The sequence below is a fragment of the Triticum aestivum genome, chromosome 3B, assembly GCF_018294505.1.
Source record: "Triticum aestivum cultivar Chinese Spring chromosome 3B, IWGSC CS RefSeq v2.1, whole genome shotgun sequence".
NCBI lineage: Eukaryota > Viridiplantae > Streptophyta > Magnoliopsida > Poales > Poaceae > Triticum > Triticum aestivum.
This window is the reverse complement of record NC_057801.1, coordinates 455,176,882-455,191,023: the sequence shown is the minus strand read 5'-3', so window position 1 is coordinate 455,191,023 and position 14,142 is coordinate 455,176,882. Positions and strand designations below refer to the sequence as shown.

Sequence of the window (14,142 nt, the reverse complement as noted above, 5' to 3'; positions counted from 1 at the left end):
TTCCTAGTTCCTTTCTCCTTCACCTGGCTCTGCTGAGTTCTTAGCAGCTTATTGTCTTTGCCTCATTCAATTTTATCTTTTTAGGATTTTCGGTAGCAAGAAAAGTTTAGTGTACCATCAAGAATCGGCTATTCATAAGAAAATGTACAAGTCAAAATTCGATCGCTCTTTAAATTACAAAGTGTTCGTGGCCTAGGCCAGATTCTTATTCTGTGTCATAATAGGGGAACTTATTCTCCCTTCCCTTCCAGCAATTTACTTTCATTTTATCCTTGGTTGGCATAGGGCGGATTCTGATTCTGTGTCGCGCACCAACCGGCTCGCTTGCTGTCACATCGCGAGGAACTTCTTCCGGGCACGCAAACCCCTCATGGCCAACCGGCGGAGGCAACCCGGCCGGGATGACAGGACCGGCTTGCAGCAATCCTTCCTTAATTGTGCAAATATTATCCTTAATTATGGATGCATTAGCAGCAATCCCGCATCCTTTATAAAGACACACAAATCCAGCCCCACGATATCACTTCTCCTTCTCCTTTTTTGCATGGCAGCTACACAATCCCGGGGCTAATTCCTTGCTAGTCTCTGTCCTCTGTGGTTTTGAGTCTCAAGGAGGCATGTTGATACTGCAAGCAAGTAGCGAACGTATATAAGTCATTGCAATTAAATATAAACTCTCAAGGTGGGATTAATCACAAATAGATGTAAGCTTTGTTGGTTGCCACATGTTCCCTCGATACAGAAGGTGCTGTGGTCGATTCCTCACCACTAGATGACCTGGTGCGCCATTTGGCGCAGAGACCATTTGAAACCACGCACGCTTTGAAAATATTTGCATTTTTTTCGTAACTTTGGGTTTGAGCAAGCTCATAGACCATGTCAAACCCGAACTGTTTCGAAAATATTTAACTTTGTTAATAAAAGTCGGTTTTAGTATTTGACTCTGTTAGTAGAAGTATGTTTTAGTAGTGTATTAATTCAAACACTTTATAAGATGAAAAATGAAGGATAACTCATCTTTGAAAATATATACTTGAGCATGCATAGTTTGTTATCTTATTCGAGTAACATAGTCAAATGGCACAAGGTCCAAATTCAAGCCCACAGTGTTTAGAAACAGTTTGTGTTTCTTTAATACTTCTACTCCCTCCGTTCGGAATTACTTGTCATAGAAATGGATGTATCTAGACATTTTTTAGTTCTAGATACATCAATTTCTGCGACAAGTAATTCGGAACGGAGGGAGTATCTTTTAAGTTTTAGGTGCATGGTAAGGATCGTTATGCATATGATCGATACATTGACAAATAAAAGAGGTCACTGCCATAGTCAAAATGTACATCTGCCATAAAAAATATCATCTTTCCAGCCTTACTATGAAATTGCACTTTTTGTGAAGATAACAAAGTTTGGTATTGGTAACAACCACAATTTTTTGAAGGACGGAGCAAGAAAAAAAATTGGAAACTCAGACAACGTAGAGATTGACAAAAAACTCGATTTTAGCATATACATACAGGAAATGCCGCATTAAAAAAAATGAGATACACTACAGATAGCCCATTACATGCTTCAGTGTCAATCAGATGGGTTCTAATCAGACTGTTGTATGGTGATCATGATTGTGTGGAACTGTACATATCAATTATGTACCAGGAAAAGAATCTAACGCTAGCTCACACTTAATCCAGAAAAACATAAAAGGCTAACATGCGGTTATGTCCGCCCACCACCCCTAGCTGTGACTTCCTGAAAGAAATGCGAACAAAAATGATATTATAGCCTCATGCCTTCTTTGGCCGTTATATTAGACACATTCATTTCCTGAAACTATACTTGCAATTATTTTTTCCTATTACAAGCCCATGAGTTCCTCACCTGATAGATAATAACAGTTTCATATTCTAGTTTCTAGATGAGAGTTGCATCAAACAAAATAGATAAACACGAGCAAATATTTCTTTATAAATTAGAATGATGAAAAATTTCATAATGGAGAGCTACATAAGCTACTTTAGAAACCATCACAGTTTACATGTTCACCCTCGCACAAGTAGTAAAACATTGAGGTACATATTTTAGCAACTAAAGTGAAGTATCAGTATCAGTCTTAACCCACAAAGCCACATTATTTTATTTGATAGTAATGCTAGATCGACAAAAATCCTCGGATTTGCAATCTAATTAGAGGCACAACAAAGGTACTGCCATATGGTAATAATACAAAAGACACAATTCAAGTTGTGCACGATGGATCTATGATTTCAATGCTAGACATTCGATACATGATAGTAAGTTCGATTATGTTAAATGCATATTTGAGCAGGCTACACACAAGAAATTGCTTCACCTTTCGCTGACATGCTGGCTTTTCACAAGGTATTGTGTTCATAACTAAGAACCCGTAGAAAATTACTTTCAGAACAATATATAAAATATTAGAACAATATATGAAATATCAGTCACAGTTGTACTCAGTGTCTATATCTTGCTAAAAGAAATAGTTGCATTTGCTTGCTCTAGGTCAAGGCAAGACTCAGTGGTCATCTTCGCCTACTTATCTCTCATGGTGCAACATTAAGTACTAAAATTGAAGATTTCTTGAGAGTAACCATTTGTGCATAATTTATCCACTGCTATGGTAATGCATGTAGAGCATATTCATGGTTCAGATTTCTTCCTTCAGACTGCTGTCACCAACAGAATTATAAATACATTTATACGTCTGTTTATAGGACCCCGTAGCATCAAGTAGTTTCCAAAGGCAAACAAATACTCTGTTAGTCTCACAATATAAAGCATATCACCAAACTTAGTTTTTTTTTCGAAAAGGAGGAATACCCCCGGCCTCTGCATCTGGTCGATGCATACGGCCACTTTATTAATTATTAGCACAAAACCTTACAAAGTCGTACAACAGTAAGACCAAAGTCACCATCTTCGCAACCTCTGTCGCTACTCCTATCTAACTGATGAAGGGGCGCTGATGGTCTGGGCCTAATACCAAACAGACCTCGCAGCCAAACCTAACATCTAAGACCTGAGGTCCCAACCTGGACGCCTGTCGGGTATGGGCACCCACCAGTCCGGCGTGCTCCTCAACCAGGCCGCCCGCCGGGTATGAGGCCGCCACAACCACCTACCACATATCCATCTTCAAAGCTGTACTGTTGTAACGGCCTTGCCCGGTCTCGCTGCCGCCGACGCCACCACGACGCCAGACAGCGTCGACCTCCTGCGCGTGTCCGTCACCACACATCTGACGCCAAGCCTCCGCTGCTCCATGCCGCCAAGAGCCGCCGCCAAGAATACGTAGAACGAAACACCGCTCCACCGAAGGGAGGCAGCACACCCCCACCCCTCACCTGCAGACCCTTCCATCCGATCCCAATGTCCTTGGCGTCGCCTCCAGGAAGGTTACGGTGCACAGGGCGCCGCCGACGCCCGATCCGCATCGGATCTTGGGCTTTCACCCGGACATGGGTTGGAGAGGAGAGATGGTGCCCTCAGCAACGCCCCCAAGGAGGAAAGCGGCGCCAAAAATCGGCGTCGCCGCTGCCGGTCAGCCTAAGGCAGCCAAGGTTTCCCCCGGACACCGATCTGCTCCATCAGAACACACCGGAGGTGGATCCGGCAAGATCCAAAACGAACCGGGGACTGGGAAGGGATGCATGGAAGGGAGAGGGGCAATACCTCCAGATCTGGCACGCCTACGGCTCGCCGTCCTCACGGCCGAACCCACAGGCACGCCGCACACCACCAGATGCGCCGCACCAGATCGACGATGGCCAGCCTCAGCGCCGCCCCCCACTCTCCCGACGAGGGAGAGGAGGAAACAGCGCCGCCGCCGAGCCCGGGGCCGCCACCCCGGCTTGCCCGCGCCTGGCCAGACGCAGCCGCCGCCGGATGCAGGCCTTCGTCCAGGGCCGAAGACTTGCGGCGCGCGACGAGGGTGCCCCACCACCGCCATCCACCGAGTGGGCTTTGCTCGTCGGCCTCCTCCGGCGGTGGCGGGTGGAGCGAGGGAGTAAAGGGGAGTGGGGGCGGCGGCGGCTAGGTCGCCCGAGCCCTATCACCAGACTTAGTGGGTACAACTTTAGCTCAACTATGAGTTATAGTTATATTTAGAACTGGAATCAGGTGAACTATTTTAGCAACAGTCACAAGATAACTGAAAATGTTGATTTCTTATGTAGGTTGGGTTCATGTTTTCCTTCTTTTATCCTATCCCTATAATCATTCTCACTGCAAAGTAATTTTAGGAGTTCCCAGCCAACTTTCTACGCTGACTATTTAATTTATTGCAGATTTTTTTATTTTATAGCAAGAAGTAAAGATTATGGGCATCTGTTTTTCCTATCTCACAAAGATACTGACTTGTCACATAAATTTATTTCCACATATGATGTTCAGAAAATAGCACGGGTTAGCTATCAGTCCCTTCGTCAACGAAAAGTAACCAGTATATCGAAAACACTGGGACCTAGCAGTCGGTTACCCTGATGACATGTCCATGGTTGGAACTGACGGTGTTGCAATTAAAAATATACTCCCTCCGTTCGGAATTACTTGTCACAAAAATGGATGTATCTACAACTAAAATACATATAGATACATTCATTTCTTGGACAAGTAATTCCGAACGGAGGGAGTATGTAAGATCAAACACTTTCTAATTTGTAGTGAGCTGCACTTAAAATGGATTATATCATGACATCCACTGAAGCAGTGCCACCAAATGTAAGAACAAGCATTAGTGCTAGATGGTTCTTGCTGACTGGGAAAGGCAAACATTACGGTACGACCACGAGTGAAGGAATGTTATTCCAATTTGGTACGCTACTGAATTTGGATATAGAGGGTAAAAGTAAAAAAATAAAAAGCACAACATGAGATAAATAGGAGAAGCAAAATCGAAGTTGTGTCAAGGGGAAAGCAAAGTTTTGGAGTTCTCACCAGTGTGAAATTGATTTACCTATTGAACTACATAGTTGATGGATCTTCCTTCTGTGCCTTGCAAGTTTTCCAGCGTTGCAACTGCACTCCCTTGGTTGACTAAACCTGCAAGTTTTTTGTAATAACCTTGATTAATCATGCTGGATATGAAAGCGCCAACAAAACCCATGATAAATTAGGACATGTGCTTCAGCAAGTAATTATTGCACATGTTTGGCAACCAGCCATAGGGTCTTTAAGAATGACTATGATATATTAACAAAATAACAGTTCAGTTTCTATAAGAAAAAAATATGAAAAAGCTTATTATATAAGCCTACTTAATTTGGCCATAGTATGTAACCAGAAGTAATTCTCTCCGGAAAACAGGGAGGCACACTTTCTTCAGGTCTAATTTCCACATATCAGTTCTTAGTAATTACAGGATGGCAGCTGCTAACTTAAGTAAAACCAAGCATGTATGTGCTCTGACTATTCGTAACTGCCAGTAAACTAAGCAACTAAGTACATTTACCAAGATGTACAATTAATGCTCGAGGTTAGCTAGAGAAGTCTAATACACACATGTACTCCCTCCGTTCCTAATTACTCGTCACGGAAATGGATGTATCTACAACTAAAATACATCTAGATACATCCATACCTGCGACAAGTAATTCGGAACGGAGGGAGTACGTATTTATGCAAGATACTAAGTAAAATGTATTTTGCCATTGTTTGTAGTGGTATCTTATTATCCTATCTACACCCAGCAATCCCACATGTGCAGATTAAAAAATCCAATTGCTTTCTTCTATGGCCGATAGAGCTGCAACTACTAAACCACAAGAAAAGATCGATTTGCCATGTAATGCTATATAACTACTCTGGACTTGCATCTGGGGTATGCATCAGATGAGCAAACTGGGGCTCGCAATAACAAGATTCAGGAAATGTATTGCCATGTGGCACAAATAAAAAAGAGGGAGTACTACATACTGTCACATGGCAATACATCCAACAACTATCTGCCCAAAGGAGTGAGGGCTTATTACCTGCTTATCATGTTTTGCCAGCACATAAGAAAGCAATTTCTGATCTGGATCAAACCATAAATCTTTTAGCTAACAAGGCGAACCTTAATTCATTCAAGGATTGCAGTTACATTACACCTTAGTAACTTACTGGGCATTTTACTAACTAATGTTGAACCGCACTTCTGCAAGTGTCACAAATAAAAATCTTAAGAAAGTATGCCATAAGAACTTCGGAAACAATACAAACACCTAATCTGGCACAAAAGAACCACAAATGTTGCAATAAAATAGGTTGGCCAGAGCATTATGGAACTAAATACTTAATTGGAAATAAGCAGCAAGTAGAACTCGTGGACAATGGCATGAAACGGAAACATCAGCACAACAAAATCTCCGTAATGGCGGGATGGCGTCGATGACAAAGAGACATCAAGTGGTTCCATTCCTTCCTCTTCTCCTCTTACTCCAGCCCCCTCTTTTACATCCCTCTCTTTCAAACATACATGTTGTCCTCCCCTGAGCAGTCCTCCTTAAGCATTTATACAAACAGGTGGTGGTCACATCTGCAGCCTAAAAACCAGATCACAATTTGAGAAATTATGTGAACATGTGAGAAGCAAGGAAAAGAGAAGGGGAGGAGAATACATACCTTGGTCATCTGGCCGTTGCAACCCATCCAAAACAACGAGGACTCTCCCAGGCAGACAAGAGGAGGCCGTCGCCCAGCTCGAGCATCTCGTCCGGTGGCTTCTTCACAGCGAGTCCCAGGGCCAGGGGTGCCCTTGACCCGGGATCCTCCTCCGACTGCCGTCATCCTGGAAGAGCTCCTCCTACTCACGGTGTCACCGGTGCCTGTTCGGCCTGGGTGCAGCGGGCGAGGAGCACGACATCGTCGAGGAAGAAAGAGGATGAGGAGGCCGGCAGCGAGGGTCCAGCGACGAGCGCCTCCGAGGCGCCGGGGAAGAGGCACGGAATAGAAGGCGGCGGCGCGAGAGGCGGATGGTCGAGGAGCAGGGGAGGCTGGACGGCGCCGTGAGGGAAGAAGTGTGGCGTGGGGCTCGAGGACGAAGAGGATTGGGGCCTGGTGTGCTAGGAAAAAAATTATATGAGACCAGGTCTCATATAAACCAGGTGAGACCCGCCCTGATGGATGACATGTGACATTCACAAATCACAAAGCATCTAATCTCTCCCCTCCTGATTTCAGGTGGGGGGTAGGGTGGATGCTTTGTGATTTATGAATGCCACGTGTCATCTATCAGAATGGGTCTCACCTGCTAATTCGTGAGACCTGGTCTCATAGAATTTTTTTCCGGTGTGCTAGGTTTTCGGGAGAGGATTGGTCCCGGCTCTCCTCGCCCCTCCTTTGGTTCAACCGTGTACTCAATACACTGAGAGATGGGCTTAAACGACAACAGGGACCACCGAAGGCAGCAGGTTAGAGATCAGTCGAGTAAACTAGCGAAAATCCACCTTCTGGCATCGCCTTAGCCAATCAGAAACAGCCCATGCACTGCCCATCTTCACGTAGCATCCAGAGAAACCCAGACTCTGGTCGCTGGTCCCCACGGGCTCATGACCCCACCCGTCATCCTCTGTTGAAGTCGCCAAGAACGTGGAAAAGAATGGACGGCTGACCAGACGGCAGCAGCCAAAATAAACACTATCGCTACGCGAGTAACTCGATCCTGTGGTCAAAAACTTCTTGCGCGCTCAATGCCTCCGGTTACGCGGGTAGTCTAAGAAGGTTTATATGTTCCATGGGAACTACTTTTACTTGATTTTATGAAGCCCACTCATAGCCCATAAAAGTGCTGGACGCCCGCCGTTTTTCTTTTTGCCTGGATGGGCTTCGATCGCCCACGCTGGCCCAGTCAAGTGATCGTGAGCGCCAAAAACAAAAACGGGCCCAGTCAAGCGATCGTGCGAGTCAGAAACAAAAACGTGCGAGCGAGCTTGCGCAGCGTGAAAAAATAGTACCACCTCGGGTACAAAATATCATCAGAACTGGACGCGGAACGAAACTAAGAATATCACCTTGCTTTAATAGGGACGCGAGACGAAACTAAGAATATCACCTTATTTTAATACTAGATATGGATATGGATATATATATATATATAGGGCTGGACTATTCTGTTACCGGTAATCGAATATTATTCTGTTACGCCGCGCCCTATATAGATCGATCGACGCCAATCTGGTAACTGACCGAAGCTCCCACACCCCCGTCGTCTTTCACCAGGACCCCGATCCACCCCTTCATCCCGCCGCCACCCGAGCCCGCTCCCACCAGCGCGCCGCCGCCCGGGCCTCCTTCCTCCTCCGGCCAAGCTCGCCGCCGCCCAGGGCCTCCTTCCTCCTCCGGCCAAGCTCGCCGCCACCCCCGGTCCTCCTTCCTCCTCCGGCCAAGCGCGCCGCTGCCCCTGCCCCCCCCCCCCCCCCCTTCTCCGGCCAAGCGCGCCACTTCCCCCACTCCTCCTTCCTTTGGCCAAGCGGCGCGCCATCGCCGCCGGCGTGCCTTACCTCGTGCGCGGCCGTGGCACCTGTCGCACCCCCACCGCTACCCTGTCTGCGAATCCCCGCGGCACGACGTCGAGGTCATGGAGGTCGCCGCCTCCCGCGGCCATGGCGAACACCTCCGCCGCTGGGCTAACTCTAGCGCCGCCCCCCCCCCCCCCCCCCCCCTCCAGCAACTCTACTAGCGCGCCCGACGCTCCCTCCGGCGAGCAGCTCCGCGCCACACGATAGTTGCCCCACGCCCACGGTCATCCGGCAGCGGCGGCGCCAATGGATCCAACGACATTAGCCTCCGGCAGCGGCGGTGCTTCTGGCTACCCTGACGTGCCCCACTCCAGCTCCTCCCCTTCCTGGTGAGCCTCCCATGCCACAGTTTCTCTCTGTCTCTCTCTCTCTCAAGAACGTGTTCTGTTTGACAGTTCGAGTTCATCATCCCCCGTGCTAGTACTAGTGTGTACGCATCAGTGCATATGTGCTACTAGTGTACATGCGAATTGTCCTGTGCTAGTACAATCATTTCCATCTTCCGATGGACAGTTCAAGTACAAAAGAACACCTACTTCTTGCTGATCCCCTGTCTTACTCTACTTTGTTTAATCCTGTGAGAGTTAGCTACAAAAGGTAGCATAGCTAAAAATCCTTCATGTTGAACCATGTATTTTTACCTAAACAAACTTTTAAAACAACTATTGTGCAGGTGAACAAATTTACTGTTTGAGGCTCCCTGCTGGATGTCGGTGCCGGAGGGGAACAGACACCATCGTCTCCCCGCGCCCATAGACTTCTCTTCTCTCCTGCAACGCAAGGTTGATTTTCCTCTTAAACATTCACATGGAAAAGAATAGGGCTACTCCTTACACATTGTGTGCTGGCGTCAGAACATGTTATACTCCAACAGAAGTTCAGCAGGGACATATAGACAGAGTGATGTGTTGTGTGCTGTTAGTTCATAAAAGTTCAGGAACTAGAGATTCAACATACAATCAATGTATAATAATATCTCCTGTTTTGCTCATTTTTTCTTCCGAAAACATCACCATGTTTTTCTTCCCAATAACGATGGCTATATTGGTCACCGCAACGTAAGTACAGTTCTAGGTTCCAGCTTTTGATCCATTCTCTTATTTTATTGCACTAAAACATGCTTGAACCATGTTTGGGAATATGTTAGATAGCTCCAGCACAGGTGACTCCGTTTGCACTTGTACTTCTCAAGTGGGAGCTATGTGTACTAATTATTTTGCTAGCAAACCTAAGTCTTATTCTGTGCATGTGTACTTGTACTTCTTAACTTGTTCTAGCAAATATATGTGAAAACTAGGTAGCATTTCTTCACACTTTTGGTGGGAAAAATATTGTTAAAACATGTTTCTTCAAATGGGAGTTAATCAAAAAATTGGCAGAGGCAGTGTAGGAGTAGCAGCCACGTCATGGACGGTGAAATGCGAACAAGGTTTCAGTCGGGGTGGTCTACACCAACTACCTTCAGCTAGGAGGACAGAAAATAGTAGTAGGATGAATACATTGGCCTTACCGGTCTGTCCAGCAACTTCATTCCACGCCGGTACCTGCAATGCTATGTTTTTTCTTTGCTAGTATCATGTGCATCCTCGAGTCCTAATACGAGGCATGCTTACCCTGTAGTTATGTTCCTATGTTTGGAGAGACGAACTATGATCCGAACCGTCAGTACGCGCCTATACCGACGGGAGAACAACTTGAGGCACTTGGAATAGGTATAGAGAAGAGGAATATCTTCCTGTAAGTAACACTACTATCTGTGTGCTTTTAGCTACACCTATGTGCTTGTTTTTTTAAGCATCCTGTACAAAAAAAGAGGAGAATCTTGTGTTGATGCTGCTATCATTCAATCTCATGCTGCTTCTGTGTAAAAAACAAATGATGCTCTATAAGTTCTTGTCAAAATGCCTATGAAATTTGATATATCTCCTAAATAAGCTCAAAGAAAAAAATATGCAAGTTCAGTGACAGCTGCTACAGTTCTGGACTTTTCTAGCCGTGCTAGTACTGATAAATATCGAATTGATTGAAATTTGTAGCTGATTCCTCGTACCAAGGACTCTTATTTTAATTTGTAGCTGATGAATATCGAATTGATTGAAATTTGTAGCTTATTTTTAGTTCAGTGTAGTTTCATTTCTTATTTTAATTTGTTGCGTGCGTACTGCAGAGGACTGCCTCTTCACTGACAAAGACAAGAAGACCGGCAGCATCCTCAGTCAGGTCTGATACGTATAGAGTCTTGTATTATTTGATTTGACCACAGTACGCGTAGCCTCTGCCTATGTAGTATGTAACGAACGAGATGGCAAGCATCAACATGTAGTATAAGTGAGTGAGAGGAACACAAGTACTTCAGTACGACTAGCTTAAGTGGTGTGAACTGAAAACCAAGTCTCAACATATCTGTTTCTTTCTTTTATGAGAGATGATTTCCTCCCGATTTCTAGAACTCACAAATATAGTGTTTGATCATCCTTAGTAGGTAGGTGTAAACCACACAGACGCTTACAACCAAAGCTAGCCGACGGCGCATAAGCTACCTGCAAAAGAGAAGCCCTTCTTACATCGACAACATCTTAATTTTTATTCAGTTCAATTTCCAATTTTAGTTCAGTTCATTCTTATTTTTAGGTCACTCGGTTTCTTATTTTATTTTCCTTCAATTTCTAATTCTTTTTCAGTTCAGTTTCTAATTTTACTAAAGTTCAATTCCTAATTCCAAACAGTTTGTGTAAATTCCCATCGAGCAGGTGTGCGCGGCGAGCGGCTACTGAACTAGCACAAAGGATACCAAGCAGGCTAAGGGTGAAGTACACAATGCAGGCAATGAGGAGAATAAAAACATGCAATCCATACACATAGCAGCAGCTGCAAGTTCTTTTGTCTATGATGATATGATTGCTACTTCTTAATTTGTTTCTCTCTGTACTGCAGCACGAGGGACGTTGGACGGATTGCAAGAAAAAAGAAGCTCAGTTCTACAGGCAGCCCCCGCCGCCCACACGGACTACTTCCTCCGGTCCTCATCCAAGTATGGGGCTCACATCAGTCCAACTATTCCTCCCTTATCTGTCCGAGCACCTCCTGCCACGCTCCTTCACGTACGAGCTTTTGCCGGCACTGGTGCACGCCGCCACACGTTCAACGAGTGTCTTGGGACAAGTAGGAAGTATTGTTGTTTCCGTTAAGTTCAGTATTTATTCTGTTTTTAGTACGTAAACAAACACACAGGATATTTATAAGAGCAAAAATTACAAATGGAAATCTATAAGTTCAACTACATATTTTAAAACAATTGAAATACAAAAATTAGATCAGTTCAATGAAAGAAAAATATCACTTCGAAAATATATATGCAGGAGGTTGGGAGCAAAAAAAATCATAATTTTGCTCAGTTCAAAGATTGGAAGCAAAAAAATTGTAGCTAGTGGTTTTGATGTGTCAAAAGATGAAACATTTGCTACTAAAATTAAGTTTGCATCAGAGATATAGCCATTTTCTTCTAAATATTTTTGTGTGTATGCTTGTAACACAATCAGATCAGATCTCGAGAGACCATAAGTTCAAGTTCACTAGTATTTATAAATGTTGGTTGCGGTACTAGTATTTACAAATTTCTTATAATTTCCACAGGTCGGAGGCCGTACACATTTCTTGTTTCTATTGCTATAAGTTCAAGTGATCAAATGCTATAAGCTCGCATATTATTCTCCAATTAGTTCAAGTGATATGAACTTGTACATTGGCTCATCAAGGTGGTGTGCGTACCATACAGAAACCTGGAGCAATTTGGCAAAAATTATTTACATCAGTTCAAACTCGAGGATATGACAAGTTTAGATTTTTTTTTACAAAGTACTGATCAGTACAACTTACAAAGTAGCTTCAATCATAAGTTCGATTTCATCTGTGTTTCCATGTTATTTGTGTATAGTACAACGGGTATTTGTATTCTGTTCATTTCATCTACTTGCTGGTTGTAAGTCCAATTACATAAGATTTTCCATGTAGAGCCATTCGCCTGAGGTATCGGAATAATTCTAATGTTTTTTGTGTTCATTGGATTTCCCGAATGTTAGTGCAAGTAATGCATTCTGTTTTTGCCTGTTCACTCCAAGTGGGAGAGCAAAAGTAAGCACTGTCTGCTTAGAAGTTGTGTTTGAAACCCATTTTTAATAGTAAAACAAGTAAATCAGTGTGGTAATGCTTTATTGTTATGGTACTTAAGTGACTGAAATTTTGACCATGTGTTTAGAGTTAAGCAACTACGTAAGTTGCATGATGTATTGATCTACTTGTCATGCTGAAGTTCATTGGCTTCTTAAAATTTCAAATATAAACAAGCTGGTGGCCGCCCATCTCTGCATGTATTTTATTTGGGATGTAAGTCTCTCTATAGATCATGTTATGAGTAATGCATTTGGACGAGGTTGCTAGGAAGATATTTAGTTCACCTTTAATGTGATTTGCACTTCATCTTTACAGAGCCAAATCCTGGCGCGCCCAGCGGCTGCTCGTGAACCCCGCCTCCATCAGCTCCACTTCACCAGAGCCGTCAGTCCACAACTCCATCATGCTCGAGCTTACGCTCTAGATCATCTTCCACCATGCTCCGGCCACGGCTCCCCACTGCCAACGCAAGATCCCAACCACTCCTGAAAAAACTGTTGTTATCTGGTTAGGAGTTCACATTTGCTAAATTCCGTAGCTCTCTGGTTCACCATTGCTAAATTTTGTAGCTATCTGGTTAGTAGTTCACCTTTTATAAAATCTATAGTTCTCTAGTTAGATAAACAGTGGTTATCTTTGCAGAAACAATGGCAGTCTACAATTTCTGTTATTGGTAGTAGCAGTTCAATATATATTAGAAAGATGAAAAAAGGAAACAGTGTTGTCTTGCATGACCACATGAGGTGTCACCACAAAAGCAGCAGACGATGTTTGAGGCTGTTTTGTAGGCTGCCACTGTTCTACCTGTCTGATAACAGCGGCGGCGAGACGAACATCGTGCGCGCCCCTGTGTGACATGAAGCGGAGGCATCACTATGGCCACGTATAGAGTGTTGGGACTGCAGCAATTCGCAAGGTCCAAAGCGTAGAGGATGTGCTTGTGAGCTGTGATGTTCTGAACTTGTGATATATGTATGCATGCATGCTTTGTTTTGTGATGGATCACATATAGATCAATTCTTTTTCTTCTACTGATTATTATGTTCATGTGGGTGCTTGAAAAGTTCTGATGATTATTATTGTGTTCATGTGGGTGCTTGAAAAGTTCTGTCCGAGAATAGGGCGATGATTTTTGTGTTCACGCCGGTGCTATGGGTAATATGATTCATGTACGTGTATTATGTGTGGAAAATATTTCTGTCGGATGAAAGGAAAAATGGTTTAATTAAAAATATTGATCAGTACGAGTTAAAACTGGTGGTCCATTCAGAATAAAAGAAATGACAGAAATTCAAATTGTAAAAGTTCAAGCAAAAAGAAACCCTATGCAATTCAAATGGTAAAAAGTACAAGTCGTAAAATTAGAGAAGTTCAGAACATCGTTGTAAAAAAAATTGAGTTAAAAGAAAACATGCGAAACATTTTCTTCGAGTTCAAAACACGTCGAGACACGCGA

The 14,142-nt window shown here is 43.9% G+C and overlaps 1 protein-coding gene and 1 long non-coding RNA gene across 16 annotated transcripts; one reads left to right on the top strand and one right to left on the bottom strand.

Annotated features, from left to right (window-relative positions):
* Positions 1–1,484: 1,484 nt before the first annotated feature.
* LOC123070329 (uncharacterized) lies at positions 1,485–7,057 on the bottom strand. The gene is made up of 2 exons (XR_006433615.1): positions 6,622–7,057; positions 1,485–6,542 (listed from the first exon to the last, which is right to left on the bottom strand). It is a non-coding gene; the product is annotated as an uncharacterized lncRNA (long non-coding RNA).
* A 1,130-nt stretch (positions 7,058–8,187) lies between these two features.
* On the top strand, positions 8,188–13,717 carry LOC123070328 (uncharacterized). Of its 15 annotated transcripts, none has more exons than XR_006433602.1 (6): positions 8,188–8,845; positions 9,190–9,298; positions 9,907–10,056; positions 10,137–10,253; positions 10,684–10,736; positions 11,267–12,580. XR_006433602.1 is itself a non-coding variant. In XM_044493476.1 (5 exons), the coding sequence occupies exons 2-5, from the start codon at positions 10,147–10,149 to the stop codon at positions 13,034–13,036; spliced, it is 312 nt and encodes a 103-aa protein (XP_044349411.1). In that variant the 5' UTR covers positions 9,305–10,056; positions 10,137–10,146; the 3' UTR covers positions 13,037–13,717. The 15 variants fall into 15 exon arrangements, 1 of the variants encoding a protein (XP_044349411.1); XR_006433603.1 differs by having other exon boundaries at positions 9,902–10,056; XR_006433601.1 differs by having other exon boundaries at positions 9,896–10,056.
* Positions 13,718–14,142: the final 425 nt, after the last annotated feature.

Coding starts and splice junctions, on each gene's coding strand:
- LOC123070328 (XM_044493476.1), top strand. CDS start 10,147: ATGTTTGGAGAGACGAACTATGATCCGAACCGTCAGTACGCGCCTATA. Junction 10,254..11,266: donor GAGAAGAGGAATATCTTCCT/GTAAGTAACACT, acceptor CCCATCGAGCAG/GTGTGCGCGGCGAGCGGCTA. Junction 11,548..13,001: donor TTCCTCCGGTCCTCATCCAA/GTATGGGGCTCA, acceptor TCATCTTTACAG/AGCCAAATCCTGGCGCGCCC.